This window comes from Musa acuminata, chromosome BXJ3-11 (assembly GCF_036884655.1).
Source record: "Musa acuminata AAA Group cultivar baxijiao chromosome BXJ3-11, Cavendish_Baxijiao_AAA, whole genome shotgun sequence".
NCBI lineage: Eukaryota > Viridiplantae > Streptophyta > Magnoliopsida > Zingiberales > Musaceae > Musa > Musa acuminata.
Window position 1 is genome coordinate 5,681,231 of NC_088359.1, and position 15,113 is coordinate 5,696,343.

Here is a 15,113-nt window from a genome sequence, read left to right on the forward strand (position 1 = left end):
ACACTTTAAATTACAAAAATATTTTAATAGCTTATAAATCGAAAAAAAATATTTAGACACTTGCTTGTTTTTTGTATGTCTTTTAAAAAAATTAAGAATTTTTAAAAGAGATGACATGTTTTTTGGATAAGATTATGTTGTTTTTGTATAGGATCCCAAGAATAATGTAACCTAATTCAAGTCTTCAAATTTTTTTTATATCTTAAAAACCTCAGAAAACTTTCCATAGCAATATTTGAGTAGTTTTCATCTCAAATTTATGGTAAATTTAATAAAATATAAAAATAATTTCACTCTTTTAAATGATTGAAATAAATAAAATATATCTATTTTGATGTCTTAGAAATACAAAAAATAATCATTTAGATATTTTTAAGTTATTTTCAAAGAAAATTTAAGAATTTCTACAAAAAAAGATCGATGTGAGTTATACTATTTTGGGTTTTGTATAAAAATAGTGTAACATATGTCTATTATTATCCAAAAAAAAAATACTAAAATGTGTATAAAATTAAAAATATATAATGAAATGCTAATTGACCATTTTTCTGTTTTCAGTAATTAAAAGACTTATTTGTGATTAATTCAACTCCTAAAATTTTATTTTTTAAAAAAATTAAGTTAAAGAGTACAAAGGTTATTATCGTATCATTATTTTTGTCCTAATTTGATTGTTTTTATAATATTTATATTTATAATTACGAAACCGTGAATAGGAGGGAAAAAAATAAAATTAAGGCTTTTCTAATTAAGCTGCGAAACGAATGGCAAATGTGGGGCCCATATGGACGGCTCATATATCGTCCGCCACGTCAATATCGAAGTAATGTACCCAGAGAACCTGCCACGTAAGTTGGAAATCCTCTTACGTCAGGCAGGCGTAAGTTACGCGAGCCGCACCATTGACAGACTGCCACCCGACCCGAACTCCGAAAGGGTTAGTGATGGCGTGGGTCCCGCAATTGCAGGCAGGGTCCACGAAAATGGACGGGTATGACTCCGTATTTGAATATTTGAATTTAAACGTAGTCTTGGAGAGGATCCACAACACGGTCGGCTGGTCTCAAATAACGCATCCGAGCCGCTCCTCTCTCTCTCTCTCTCTCTCTCTCTCTCTCCCCCGTCGACTAAACCAGGGCAAGATTCCATTTCTCCTTCAGCATCGCCGGGCCGGTGATAGATAGGAATCGGTAGGCGGGATCGCCTGAATCGCTCCTGTCGGCGGTTCGCCTGAATGGCCTTCCTTGCCTCCACCATACCCACCGAGGTCCGTGGACTCCCAACCCTAGCCTCGCCTTTTTTTCTTCTGTTTGTTGGAAGGCATTTGATTACGTAAAGATGCTGCTGGAGGTTGTTTGAACTCCGATGATAATGTTTCTTGGTGTCTTTATATCATGATTTATCGTATATTAATCGATCTAAATAAAAATAGCATGTTTTTGTTACGGTTGATTGGTATTTGAAATCTTTGCCCATGGTATTGATATCTGAAGATTCAGTCAAGAAGCACGGGTTTCATCCATCTAGAAGTTGTAAAAGTGATTCTATTAGCTAGAAGATGCATTAATTTGTACTTATAATCCAGAAAAGGATGTCCAATGTTCAATTAGTTGACTACAGTGGTAGTTTGATGATGATCATTGGTTATTGGAGATGGAAAGGACATGGTTCACATTTTGGTCTGAAAAAAAATAACACATGTGGTGCAGAGGTTATTAGCATACGGCTATTACTTGTTTCTTACCTAGTTATAACTTCATGGATTCGAAATGAATTTGGTGATTACTGCATATGAGTGAAGGCACTAACGGAAATCAACTTTGAAATACATTTCACTTATTTGTTCACCTATTTATTTCATTTGCTTGTCAAAATGGTTTTATTGAAATTTAATGCCTACATTAGTGAACTCTTTCATTGAAATAATTTTTAAATATAACCTTATATGATCCTGCTTAAGATTAAGGATAGGATGCTATTTTGCTGCATTTTATTCAACATTTTGAATATTATTTATTATTTAATTCCAAAAACACTAGATTTCTGTAATATGGTGATGCAATCCCGTGCCTAGAACTTTTTCTATTATTTCTCACTCTAAGATCAACCTCTCCATGATGAATGATTCTACTACTGTAAATGGTTCAGTGTTTATAGTTTGTTTAGAACAATCAAAAATTGCAATTTCTGTATATGGGTCTGGTACAAACTGCATACTAACTCATGGTGCAATGGCACGTGACACGGTCCAGTAAATTCCCATGCCTGATTTATACTATTAATTGTCATTCACATGGATTCTAATAAAATAGGATTTGGAAAAAAGAATTTACAAGTTATTTGAATACTAACTATGAGAATCAAATAAACGCTATTAAAACTAGCTAAATTGCCAATGAGTTTGTATACATTGAAACCGTTTGTTGTAAAAGCTTGTCTTTAATCTAAACTAATATGATTCAGTCTATGCTTAAGAAAACAATAGATTGCAATAAATGCAACTTAAATATTTAATTTACTTGTGCAATTGATATTGTCTTTGTGCCTACAGATGCTTGAAACATTACTCTACTCAAGCTCTTTACCAGCTTTTGTAGTTGAATATATAGTTATGTTGTTACTAATTCTTTTTTCTGAAACTCTTGTGACATATCAGATTAATTATTCTACTTTTGAGTAATATTTATCGAGTCACTAATTGTCTATTGTCTTGTCTTGAGCTCATAAATCAGATATATTCTGCAGGTTGGATTGCGGTTGCTGTTATGTCCGCTTACTTCTAACATTGTTACTAGAACAGCTTGGTGAGCTTTAATACTTCTTACTTCATTAAATGGAAAAAAGTAGGAACATTTTCTCTAAAAACTCCAGAATTCCTAAATAAAAAACTTCTTAGTATCAGTGTGACGACAACTATGCGTATCACAAACCTATAAACCATTGTGTTAAATTGACAACCACCACTGCATGGGCTATGAGGAAGTTTGATATCTTGGCCCTGTGCAATTTATTGTTGGACTGGTTTGAACATTGATGAATTTTGCTTTTCAAGCATCAATTTATCTTCATATATAATTTTCATCTTCTTTTGGTTTCTATGTAGGATATGTTCTGATTTTTTGTGATCTATTTTACTGTTTTTACATCTAGATGTTGGTGCTGATGTTAGCTATCTGTATGCTGCATTAGCATAGGAGTGGTTTTATGATAGGAAAGATTACTTTTTAGTGCTTAAATATTGAACATAGTTTGGTTACATGTTTTCCCTTTCGCCTCAGTGAATGAGCTCTGTATAATATTTCCTTTTTCTTTGGTTGTGCAGCTGCACAATAGGGATTGGTTTGCCTGTCTACTCTACTTTCAAGGCCATAGAGAATAAAAATAGGAATGAACAAGAAAAGTGGCTTCTCTATTGGGCAGGTTGGTAAATAGTTATATTATGTTTTGTTACTCTTGACACTTAATGTGTACATGTGTCCTCTTTTCTCTTAGTCCCTTTCTCATATAAGTTGTACATGTGTTTTTTTTGTTTTTTGTTTTTTGTTTTCACCTCCTTGTTGTTATTGTAAATAGATGATTCAGAGGCACAAAATTGAGGATTTTATCCAAGACTTGTTGTTCCAGCTTCAGATGGACACTATCTTGTCATGTTAATAGTTACATTATGTACTCGATCATGACTTGTTTTAAGGTGTGTTTATCAAACCCAAGGAACTGTCAGAAGCTGACACATATCCAATCTTCACTTATTCTTAACACGCCATCAAGAATTTTGATTATGGCCTGCCTAATCTTTTAAATGAAATAACTGTGAAGAAATATTTTTTTGGCAACACTTTTTTGTTGCCTACTTTAACTTTACCACAGATCGATAAGCAAATTATATGCTAAAAGGTCCTGTAGATGATTTTCTACAACAGTCTTTCAAAATTATTTCCTTGTCTGAATATTTGTTAGAACTTAGAAGTCAATTATAATTGCTCTATGAATTTTGACCCTGATGTCTGTCAAGTTGGATCAATATTTTATTGCTTTATTACTTTAAGCAATAAATGTACTGTCTGTCAAGTCAGATACTCTATTTGCTTTAGTGTCATTCTCATACAAAATATAGATCTTTGTGGACCTTAGTCGAATCCACATTATTTTAAGTTGGATCTAGCAGTTGCAAATTAGATCTAGACAGATCTAGTCTAGATTTACCTGGATCTTGGTTGGGTTGGCACAGAATTCGGCTGAATTCATGTGGATCTGCCTTAGATCCATCCAGATTTACGGAGGTTCCATGTAGATCCAAGAAACTCTAGTACACACAAATCCAACCTAAACTACAGATATCTGACCTACATTTTAGTTTATCCATGCTAGAAATGCATAAATCCAATTAGCCTAGATTCAAGTAGATCCATGGTAGAAATGTTTAAAACTAGCTTCAACTGAATAGGGAATGCAAGATTGGAGCATAAGAAATTGATAATCAATCATGTAGGTTCAATTTGAACCACAAGCGGCAAAATAGCTTCAAATGAACCAAATAAGCAAAATAACTAGTTCAAAAAAGCTTTGGAATTACTTTAATTTGAAGACAATTTCAAGAATCGTTGATATCTAATTTTGATTTGACCAAAAACCTTGAGGTTTAGCTGAGAACAAGAAAATTAGAGGAAACATGTGAGAAAATAAGAAAAGAGAGCTTCTGAAGGGTTGAAATTGGGTTCTGAAGATAAGATGAATTTGGGAACCGGGTAAGAATGGTCACCACCTAGGACATTGGGCTTACAGGTACACTTATTTGATGGTAAGACAGCTATGGTCGATGTACAGAGCATACCAAAGTTCTGACTTGTTTCATTTGATAGATATATATTTGGGTGTCGGACCAGTCTTCAAATCCTTTATCCCACTCTTCCATTTTTATGACCATCAATTCTATTTTAAAATAAATTGTCATTTGCTTTACTAGTTATGTAGATTGGTGGTAGCATAAGTAACAACAACAACAGAGAAACAGGAAGTAATGTTCCAACTTCCAAGTATTTGGGGTTGGCTATATGGATCTTTAGTCATCATTGAGCTTTATACAAGTTAAAATCCTTAGTTAAATTAAGAGTATTTAAATTTTTATTTATAGTTTTGGTAAAGTTCTTTATTATTTAGAGTAGTTCCAAGATAACTAGCATATTTGTTTTTAAACATGCAGTATACGGATCTTTTAGTCTGGTGGAAGTGCTCTCTGACAAATTTCTTTACTGGTATATTTCTTTTTATGAAATTTTTGTTTGAATATATTAATCCTTTTGAATGAAGGTTCCTTTTTTACATTCTCTAACTTAGGGTTTTGGTTTGTGGTTGATGCTTACAAGATGTTCAACATATTATTCCGTTCCAAGTTTGTTTTACTCCTTTCTATTTGATAGTTGGTGCAAATTTGAACACATTATTTTTCTTTGAAGACATGATAAAATTGAATGATACTAAGAAAATTGGTGTGCCACCTGCGAAAGGATAATACACAAACCGAGAAATGGTTTAAAGTTTTAACTTGTAGGAGTAAGGCTACATAAGTTGACCTTTCCTAGGCTCTGTATTGGCTAGAACCTGTGTGTACTAGGGTTACTCTTTTAGTTGGTGCAAATTTTACAGAACAAATGGATTCAATATCGAATCTATTTATGCCTTACTTAGCTTGTGAATCATCAGCATTTAAATTCTTTATTTCAGGTCTATATTTGACAAAAATCTTAGTAAGCAAGACTTATCAGATGAAATGTGTATTTAGGTCTACATTTGCTTTCTTTCTGCATACTCGTGCTATCTCACCTTAGCTCTCTTAGTAGCATCATCTTCCTCCCTACCTTTGAGCACTCTATTTGTTGCTTCAACTGCTATTGACCCGGTCTCTTGTTTCTTCAAATATTGGCCCACAAGATTTTCATTTTTCCAATACAGTTCCATCCATAGTTATCAGAATTGTTAGATACCAACCTATCTGACTGGTAAAACCGGGAACTCAGAATAAACTGCAGGCCTGGTTGGTTCTTGTGCAAACTGTTTGAAATGGTTACGTTGAGAAAAACTGGGGACGTTCATTAAAGACTAAATGTCCTGATCTCCATTCCCTACTCCCAATAGTATTGCCATGCCTTTTTTCTGATCATGCCATCATCCTTGAAAGGTCAGATTTCTTTGATGCCCCCACTACATCCCACTGGTTGACGAGGAATAGGAGAGGGTTGATGGTGCAGGAGAAGAGGTGGAAGATGGAAATAAAAAGGAAGAAAGAAAGATAAGGAAAGGAAAAAAAAAAGATAAGGAGAAGTATAAACAAAAAAAGATTGCAACAAGGTTAGATAAAATCAGAAAATATTATGTTTACTATTTGTTGTGTATCCATGTTATTTTTTATAATTTTACTAAACCATGCATTGAACAAATTGATCAAACAGTAATATACTGGACCAATTGGGTTTGATAAGCTACCGAACCCAGTATTGAACCAATATTTAAAACCTTGGTTATGATAACTATTTTCTCATCCATTAGGCAAGTTGGGCTGGGTTTACCAGTTGAGTTGCTGCTGTAAGTTTTGGTCGATGATTCTTGACCCTTCAATAGGTCATTTCTGGTCTGGTTGGTCGTGTGACCAAAGCCTAACCCAACTCATAATGTTGACAGCTGTTAGAGAAACTACTCAATAACCGTATATAAAATCGACCTTATAACACACCCCCTAATACTGGAAACAAGTGCGTAAATTGCAGGGATTGTTTATACCAAATAACCAAAGAAGTGTGTGTGGTCCAGTTAGTTTTCTTCATGTGAGCCTGTGAGGTAACTCAATGGCTGTATTAGAGGCCTTTATAATGTTCTTAGTTCTTAAACTATTATGTTTCATCTGCTTAGCTCTTTTCAGATTGGGAACCGGGTAATGTTTTTAGTCAGCTGCACTTAAAGGTTGATAATTAGCTGAAAATGTTGTTCTCTTTTGATGATATAACAGTTCTTTTAATGCAGCATAAAATTATGGCTGAATTCGAAATCATGTAAATTCTGTACATGATCAAATTTGGCTGAAGTTATGTGAAATGATTTATTCTTGCTGCTCTTATCTTGTATAAAATATCAAAAACAATCTAACTTATATTATCTATTGACTATGTGCTCTGTTTTTTCTTTTTTACTTTTTGCCATTAGTTCTGCTTTTAGGAATCTTACACTGAATTTGCTTGAAAGATGTTCAATATGTCAATCTGGTCATTTCATTTTCTGCAGGTGTCCGTTCTACTACCACATTAAGTTTGCCTTCCTTGTTTGGCTACAACTTCCGTCTGGTTATGTAAGCAAATCTGCACTAGTACATCTACAATATCCAAATTTTCTTGTCTACTGAAATAACCTCATTACATTCATGGCCTTGAAATAGAATTATTTTTTGAAACATGTTGTTGCTTTTAGTCGTTTAGAAAAATAACCATGCAGCATAAGAAATGGACATGACTTCTACATAGTAAAAGTCTGGGAACTGTGATATAGACTTGGGCGATGATTCCTTTTGGATGTAGAGCAATTTTGGTGTAATTAAGATCCTTGATCCCTAAGTCCCCTTCCAATTTTTTATGTAGAGAATTTTAAATGTATGATTTCCTTAATGGTTTATTGCTGGCTACCAAATTCAGCAACCATATGCCATCTGCATGTTTTGCCACTTTATTGAAAATAATCAATTTGATTTTCAAATTTTAGGACAGAAGGATGAATAACTATAAATTCTTGAGCATTAATTATTACTCCATGCATCAATGCCGCTTGACTTATTTAGTGCCTACAGTTATCTTTCTACATTTATCTAGTTGGAGTCTGACAACCATCGTTTCCTTTATTCTTACAGGGATCAAAATATTTATATGCAAAACACCTGCGACCATTCCTACTGAAACATCAAGCTAAAGTTGATCAACTTCTTAACTTCTTGTCCCATGAAATTGTATGTTTCTTTCCATGCAAAACACCTGCGACCATTCTTTTTCTTGACGCAAGTATTTTTGGAACTCTTTACCGAGTCATTCCTTTTGCTACATGGTTTGACGAGGGATCTGTTATTTTTAAGTAATGATGTGACCTATTTTTTACATGGGAATTGTTGATAAACAACCATGCAGAGTATCACAACAGTCATCTTTGTTGATATATGCTCAAAATCTTTTTCATAATTATAAGTGTACTAGGAACAGATATTTATTTAGAGCAGTTGATCTTGGATGCTTAAGGCTATCCTTTAAGGACAATGATGGGTTTGCTATATATTAAACTAGTCAGGAGATCGAATTCAGTGCCATTAATATGCTGCTCCTAAAGTATGCTTCTTGAATACTTTAAAGATGGTAATAAATCTATACTTTTCCTAAATTTCAGGAGAAGTTCGTTAGCAATCACCAAGGAGAAATCCAGTTAGTGAAGGCTGTGGTTCTGAGATGTGCAATGACAGGTAAAAACACCTTTCATCTTACAAAAGCAACATAAAATTAGTAGGTTCTGCACTTTGTTATTCTTTTGCACATGATATTGAACTATATGGAACATTTAAGTTGAGGGAAGCTCCTCCAAGGGTCTTTTCTGTCCAGGTTATTTAGCCTGTAACAGTTGGATGAAGAACAAGCTAACATAAAGAAACTCTCTTTAGACCTCTTCCATGTCTTTTGTTTTTTATCGATAAACATTCTTCCATAATCATTCCTAATGTGTCAAAGAGTTACAATTATTTATTTGAGAACAATGGCATTGTTTCTTATCTGACATGTCAAAGGAAATTTGGAAGCAGTGGGAATTATGTACTCTTCATGATTGACATTCTACCATTCATACCTTATGTTACTTCATGTTGGCAATTTTCTGCCGATTGGACCTATCATATGATGTAGTTGTCTTGAAATATCATTTATATGGTTGAAACGTTAATCTGTTTTCTCTCTATGCCAGCAAATCAGATGGTGAAGGAGATCACCAATCCAGGGCAACCGCATGGCCAAAGCACTATTGGAGGTCCAAACACGCAAATGAGTGTGCAATCCCAGGATTCAGGTTCTGACACTGATTCTGACACTGCAAACTGACTGCATTCCGATCAAATATTTTTCCGTGGATATCATCATCTAGTTAAGCCCAGAATCAATGCTATAGTTTCAACCTGTTCATACTTTCAGTTACGCAGAATGTAAATCTGTAGGTTTATTAGTGACAAGTATGTGCTCAATTTATAGCATGGACCTTTCTATGTGATAGGTTTGGACAACCATGCCTCTGAGTGCCCTTTTTTTCTGTTCCAACTTCAGGTGTCTGAAGGTCCAATAATTAATAGCTTAGTTTTTGATATAAGAAAATGGTATTTGGTTATTCTCAACTGGAAATACTTGTATGTAGTTTTTTTTTCTTATTTCAAGTGTTGGCATATTAGATCTAATTCGAGTCCATGCGCATGTGCTACAGCAATTTTACCGGAACTTAATGCTTGCAAGTGATCTACTTGGCGCAACCCAAAAATTAAAAATAAATTACAGTGTTCTCTTCAGGAAGGATTCTTCCTAAGGTTGCAGAGTTCCTAGAAGAAAACAAAAAATAAACACTGAACAAGTACTTAAAAGGTGTTCTATCGGAATTCCTTGACATGATAGCCTATAAAAAATGTGCTTGTGTTCCCCGAGCTTTCTATTAGAAAGAATAAATTTTAGTGCCTCAATCACATATTTCACTGTGTGTTTTGTGGTTCATTTGCAATATTGATCTGCTTGATCTTTGAATGACTAGATTCTCCAGTTCTTTTTTTTCAAGGAAAATATCAACTTTCAATTACATAACTGGGACCGAAAATTACTAGATTCTCCTCATGAGATTGGAAAGAACAAAAAAAAAAAACTTGCTTGATTGGTAAGGTTGCGACGGACAATGCTCAAAAGGTAAAACAACCACAGATTTAGCCAGTTTAAATATATCTTTACAGATATTTTGCAGGTGCTAAAGAGTAGGCCTTGATCTATATATTACAAATCAACACAGCCTAGAGAATCAGATTTGACTATGATGAGAGGCTTTGGTAAGTGCATCCAAATAGCCCACCACTCTAACTAGATTATTCAGTTATTGCATGGTTTATGTGCTAGAAATTTAACTTATTCAGTTATTTGATTGTTTATGTGCTAGAAATTTAGATTATTCAGTTATTGGATAGCTTATGTGCTTGAAATTTTAGAAGACTAGCCTCAGTCAGTACATTGTTCCTTTACAATTTGAAGACTATATGCATATATTGACCATCCTGCAATCAATCTCTAAACCTATATGTTTTCCCATGCGGATCAAGTCATCAAACCCAGATACAAATCAACAATTATGTTCTCCTGCTACCCATATTTATCCCTGCAGAGTTTTAATGAAGCTGGGTAAAGTTTTCTGGAACTTCAACTGTGTCTAAAAATTCGCCATTAATCCCTTGAGATTTTACATTGAAAACTAGGAAATAATACCTGGTAGGTAACTATTGTTGATGCATGCATTAAACCTCATGGTTGATTCAATCTCGATAGATATGAACATTAGCGTGGATTTTTGGTAGCAAATTAGAGGAGCACAAGTGCCAATATCACAAATCCTTAATCTGCCCTGCCCCAAGTAGCAACATCAGATGTTTGCCAACGCCATTATTAAGTTGATATATGGAATCCTCTTTGGCCTTCCCATTATCGAACAATTTTTAGTCTCCAGGAAAACAAATATCCGTACATGATTTCAAGAATCCATATAGTATTGAAACGCAGATCTTGGGTGCTATATTATTGGATATAAGCTAAGATTTTGATCAGTCCATTATTATAGGAGGAGAAGGAGAAGCTTTAAAAGAAATAACAGTGTTGTTGATGCTAATCAACTATTTATTGTTCCTTTTGGGGATTAGAATTCGTTTTTTCCTATTATTTCTTGTAACCGAAAGAAAATAATTGGTTCCACATACGTTTTGAAGAAACCGATGGAAGTCTTCATATATCACTCCCAATAAATGTCAGCTTATCCTTTGAATCACATCATTTTGAAGTTCAAAATCATCTCAGATCATCCGTTTCTCTTTTTGGGCTTTTCTCGTGGGTGTAGTAGTGATGATCCAAGTCAACTCAACTCGACTTGGGTGCTTACACCGATCGAGTCAACTCGAATGACCCAAAACCCATCACTCACGTTTGGTCAAACCAAGGAGAGTGTGGGCCCCCTCCCCCCAGCTAGCTCATTCCTCATCGCCAGTACGGTTGACTTCATCCTCGGAGTCAAACCGTACATCCATACAACGAGCGGCTTCCATTCCGCGCTTCGAACCTTCCTTGTCTGTATGTCATTGATTGGATTTTGAGGAATCGTTCGGTGTGAACGTCTTTAAACTTCCAAATTTTACAGTGGATCAGATCTCCTCATAACGTCGCCACGTCACCGTCTTCTTCCTCTCCGACCCCCGCAATCTCCATTCCGAATCGCGACAGAATCACATCTCACTCATAGATTTGTTCATATCCATTTATTTCTTTCTCGTTACTATAAATCCACGGCCTCCTCCTCCTATAAGACCGTGACTGCAATCGCAGGTACTGTCGAAGGCCTTCCCTGAGCGCAGACATGTGCGGCGGAGGTAGCTGTCGTTCTCGCTCGCGACAGAAGACATCTCCTCCCCCTACCCCGATCGAACCCTTCGGCATCATCCGACGAGCTCTGGGCAATGCTATCGTCTCCGGAGACGACGGCGAGCTTGGCTTTGCGTCGACCTTGAAGGTGACGGAGAAGAAGAAGAGGGAGTACCCCGTCGACCCCTTCCTTCCCGACCTCCGAATCGACGACGGCATCTACAGTACCGACGAGTTCCGCATGTTCTGCTTCAAGGTGTTGCCGTGCACGCGGGCGTACGTCCACGACTGGACGGCGTGCCCCTTCGTTCATCCCGGCGAGACTGCGAGGCGTCGGGATCCGATCAAGTACCGGTACGCTGCCTGGTTCCCCTGCCCCGCCTTCCGCCGAGGCGGGTGCACCAGGGGCGACTTGTGCCGGTTCGCCCACGGCGTCTTCGAGCGCTGGCTTCACCCCACGCAGTACCGCACGGTGATGTGCAGGGACGGCGGCCGCTGCGCTCGCCGCGTCTGCTTCTTCGCCCACACATCCGAACAGCTTCGCGCAGCGCCGGTGCTGCTGCGTCTCCCTGGACTCCATGATTTCTATGCCACCGGAATTCACATCCCTTTTGGTGAATCTTCCGCGCAACTGATAGACCAAACCCACCTTGTCCCCCCCTTCGCCGCGGACATATCTTCGCCCACAAGGTACGACTCCGATCGACTCAGTCCGCGGCCGCCGCAGCAGCAGCAACATCACAGCTTGTACCCGAGCATCGACGCCAACGTATCCAAGTTCCCTTCTTCCCTACAGGGCTCGGCACTCCCGATCACGCCACCAGATGTGAGCTTCCGCCTCGGTGCTCGAGACCACCAATCGCCTTCGCCAATCTTTTCCTGGTCCAGCAAGTGGGCAGCTCCATGCGAGGTGGACGAAGACGAAGTGCTCGGAGGGTTGTTGGGTCGGTCGCCGTGGGCCGAGGAGCCCGATGTTTCCTGGGTGCAGTCACTGGTCGGCCCGCCGGAGGTGTAGGTGAGAAATGAGACGAGGAGTAGCTCGGCCGTCATGGATACGGATGAGTGCATGACTTCATGCATCTGCGAGGCGTGGCTGCAGGAATGCATGCAGATTGAGCCTCCGCCTCCCCCGAAGCATTAGTAATCCGCACATCCTCTGGTAGACTTTACGGAAGAATGATTGGCCGTAACACTTTCGTTAATACATTTCAGAGTATTTTTGCTAAGCCCTCCATGTATTCTTTCCCCATAATGTAGCAAGATAATGCCTTTCATGAAATATATATTTTTTTGTGGCTTGAGAAATTAACACCAAATATTATATATATATATATATATATATATATATTTTTTTTTTTACGTGACTTATTTTTAAGATTACTTTTAAGAAAAAAAAATTAAAATGCGGATATTTTCCCCAAAAAACATGCATAATAGAATCATCGCTATCCGCGTTATGGTAGTGAGCGGCCCTCGTTGTGAATGAGCGGGTAAGGCAAACGACCGCATTAGCCATGCGGCCATTCCTCGCGCGCCCCACCGCGCCCCCCGACATCGCCGACTCCACCCTCGCCCTCCTCCCCCGATGCCGCACCCACGGCGATGCCCGTCAGCTCCACGCCCGCCTCGTCACCACCGGCCTTCTCCTCTGCCACCCATCCCTCCTCCTTCGCCGCCTCTTCGCCTCCCCCCACCCTCCCCTCCGCAGCCTCGCCCGCCGCATCTTCTTCTCTCTCCCCGCCGCCGACGACCGGCCTTTCCTCTGGAACGCCTTCATCGGCGCTTCCCGCGACGGAGGCGGTGGACCCCGGGACGCCGTCCTGGCCTTCGCGCTCATGCTCTTCGACGGCGTCGCCGCAGACAAGTTCGCCTTGTCGCTGGCACTCAACGCCTGCTCCCGCATACCGGCCCTCCGAGAGGGCTCGCAGATCCACGCCCTCCTCCTCAAAAGCGACCTCGCCTCCAACCTCTACCTCCAGAACGGCTTGATCGCGCTCTACTCCAAATGCGGGTTGCCTGAGATTGCGCGACGATTGTTCGACAGGATTACCGAAAGGGACGCGATCTCTTGGAATTCGATGATAGATGGGTACCTCAAGGATGGGAACGTGGTAGCAGCCCAAAAGCTCTTCGATGAAATGGATAATGGCAAAAAGAATACGGTGACTTGGAATACGATGCTTGGTGGCTACGCAGCATCCATCGACATGATTGATGTTGCTCGTGAATTATTCGATTCAATGCCCGAAAGAGACTTGGTTTCTTGGAATCTGATGATCGACGGCTACATCAAGTGCGGGAGGTTGGTCGACGCAGAGGACTTGTTCGAGCGAATGCCTGTGAGGGATGTCATATCTTGGGCTACTATGATTGATGGTTATACAGGAATCGGGCGCATCGACTTGGCCAAACAATTCTTCGAGCTGATGCCAGAGAAGGATGTAATCACTTGGAACATCATGATGGATGGCTATGTCAAGAACGGACGTCACCTCGAAGCCTTGAATCTCTTCACTGAGATGCAAGCGAAAGGCAACCCTGCTCCCGATATAACCACTCTAGCAACAGCTCTCACGGCGATTGCGGAATTGGGCCGTGTTGATGATGGGATAAGCATTCATGATTATATTGAGAGGACCAAATTGGCTTTAGATGGTCAGCTGGGCGTGGCGCTGGTCGACATGTACTCAAAATGTGGTCGATTGGAGGATGCCTTGAAGGTGTTCGAGACTTCAGGAACAAGTGTGGATCACTGGAATGCCATGATCGGTGGTTTGGCCATTCATGGGCGTGGCAATTTGGCTCTTCAACTCTTCTGGGAGATGAAAAGATGCTCATTGAAGCCGGACGACATTACGTTCATCGGAGTTCTGAACGCTTGTAGCCACGCAGGTTTGGTGAAGGAGGGCTTGATGTGCTTTGAGATCATGAGAAGAGACTATGCCTTGGAGCCAAAGGTGCAGCACTACGCATGCATGATCGACATCCTTGGCCGAGCAGGGCAGTTGGAAGAGGCTTTGAATCTGATTCGAAGTATGCCGATCGAGCCAAACGATGTGGTTTGGAGATCATTGCTTAGTGCTTGTAGGAACCACAGGAATGTTGGCATGGGCCAAAAGCTACTGAAAGGTTTAACCCAAGGGGGGGCTTGGGATTCTAGTACATGTGTTCTGCTCTCTAATCTCTATGCTGGTGTAGGGATGTGGGGAGATGTGAGGAAGGTGAGGACGATGATGAGGGAGAAGGACCTTAAAAAGGTTCCTGGATGCAGCTGGATCGAACTCGATGGTATCGTCCACGAGTTCGTCGTAGGGGATTACTCGTGCCCTCAAGCCAAAGAAGCAAGTTCTTCATCGGACTTGTTTTGTGCATCCAACTTGTATAGTTCAACAACTTCACTGGAATATACACGTTCATGAAGTTTATTTGTGTTAGTTCTATCCTCAATGTTGGTCA

At 39.2% G+C, this 15,113-nt stretch overlaps 3 protein-coding genes across 4 annotated transcripts; all 3 read left to right on the plus strand.

Annotated features, from left to right (window-relative positions):
* The first annotated feature begins 1,089 nt into the window (after positions 1-1,089).
* On the plus strand, positions 1,090-9,457 carry LOC135652564 (HVA22-like protein k). 2 transcript variants are annotated; one of them, XM_065173579.1, is made up of 8 exons: positions 1,090-1,267; positions 2,746-2,804; positions 3,323-3,420; positions 5,201-5,252; positions 7,273-7,336; positions 7,889-7,984; positions 8,413-8,485; positions 8,977-9,457. In XM_065173579.1, exons 1-8 carry the CDS (start codon positions 1,235-1,237, stop codon positions 9,108-9,110), a joined length of 609 nt encoding a protein of 202 aa, XP_065029651.1. In that variant the 5' UTR covers positions 1,090-1,234; the 3' UTR covers positions 9,111-9,457. The 2 variants fall into 2 exon arrangements, with proteins under 2 accessions (XP_065029651.1, XP_065029652.1); XM_065173580.1 differs by lacking the exon at positions 7,889-7,984 and having other exon boundaries at positions 1,101-1,267; positions 8,977-9,290.
* Positions 9,458-11,652: 2,195 nt separating this feature from the next.
* On the plus strand, positions 11,653-12,672 carry LOC135652334 (zinc finger CCCH domain-containing protein 30-like). The gene has a single exon (XM_065173178.1). It carries the CDS (start codon positions 11,653-11,655, stop codon positions 12,670-12,672), a length of 1,020 nt encoding a protein of 339 aa, XP_065029250.1.
* A 449-nt stretch (positions 12,673-13,121) lies between these two features.
* LOC135652929 (pentatricopeptide repeat-containing protein At2g45350, chloroplastic-like) lies at positions 13,122-15,091 on the plus strand. The gene has a single exon (XM_065174275.1). It carries the CDS (start codon positions 13,172-13,174, stop codon positions 15,074-15,076), a length of 1,905 nt encoding a protein of 634 aa, XP_065030347.1. The 5' UTR covers positions 13,122-13,171; the 3' UTR covers positions 15,077-15,091.
* Positions 15,092-15,113: the final 22 nt, after the last annotated feature.

Coding starts and splice junctions, on each gene's coding strand:
- LOC135652929 (XM_065174275.1), top strand. CDS start 13,172: ATGCGGCCATTCCTCGCGCGCCCCACCGCGCCCCCCGACATCGCCGAC.
- LOC135652334 (XM_065173178.1), top strand. CDS start 11,653: ATGTGCGGCGGAGGTAGCTGTCGTTCTCGCTCGCGACAGAAGACATCT.
- LOC135652564 (XM_065173579.1), top strand. CDS start 1,235: ATGGCCTTCCTTGCCTCCACCATACCCACCGAG. Junction 7,985..8,412: donor ACTTCTTGTCCCATGAAATT/GTATGTTTCTTT, acceptor CCTAAATTTCAG/GAGAAGTTCGTTAGCAATCA. Junction 8,486..8,976: donor TCTGAGATGTGCAATGACAG/GTAAAAACACCT, acceptor TCTCTATGCCAG/CAAATCAGATGGTGAAGGAG.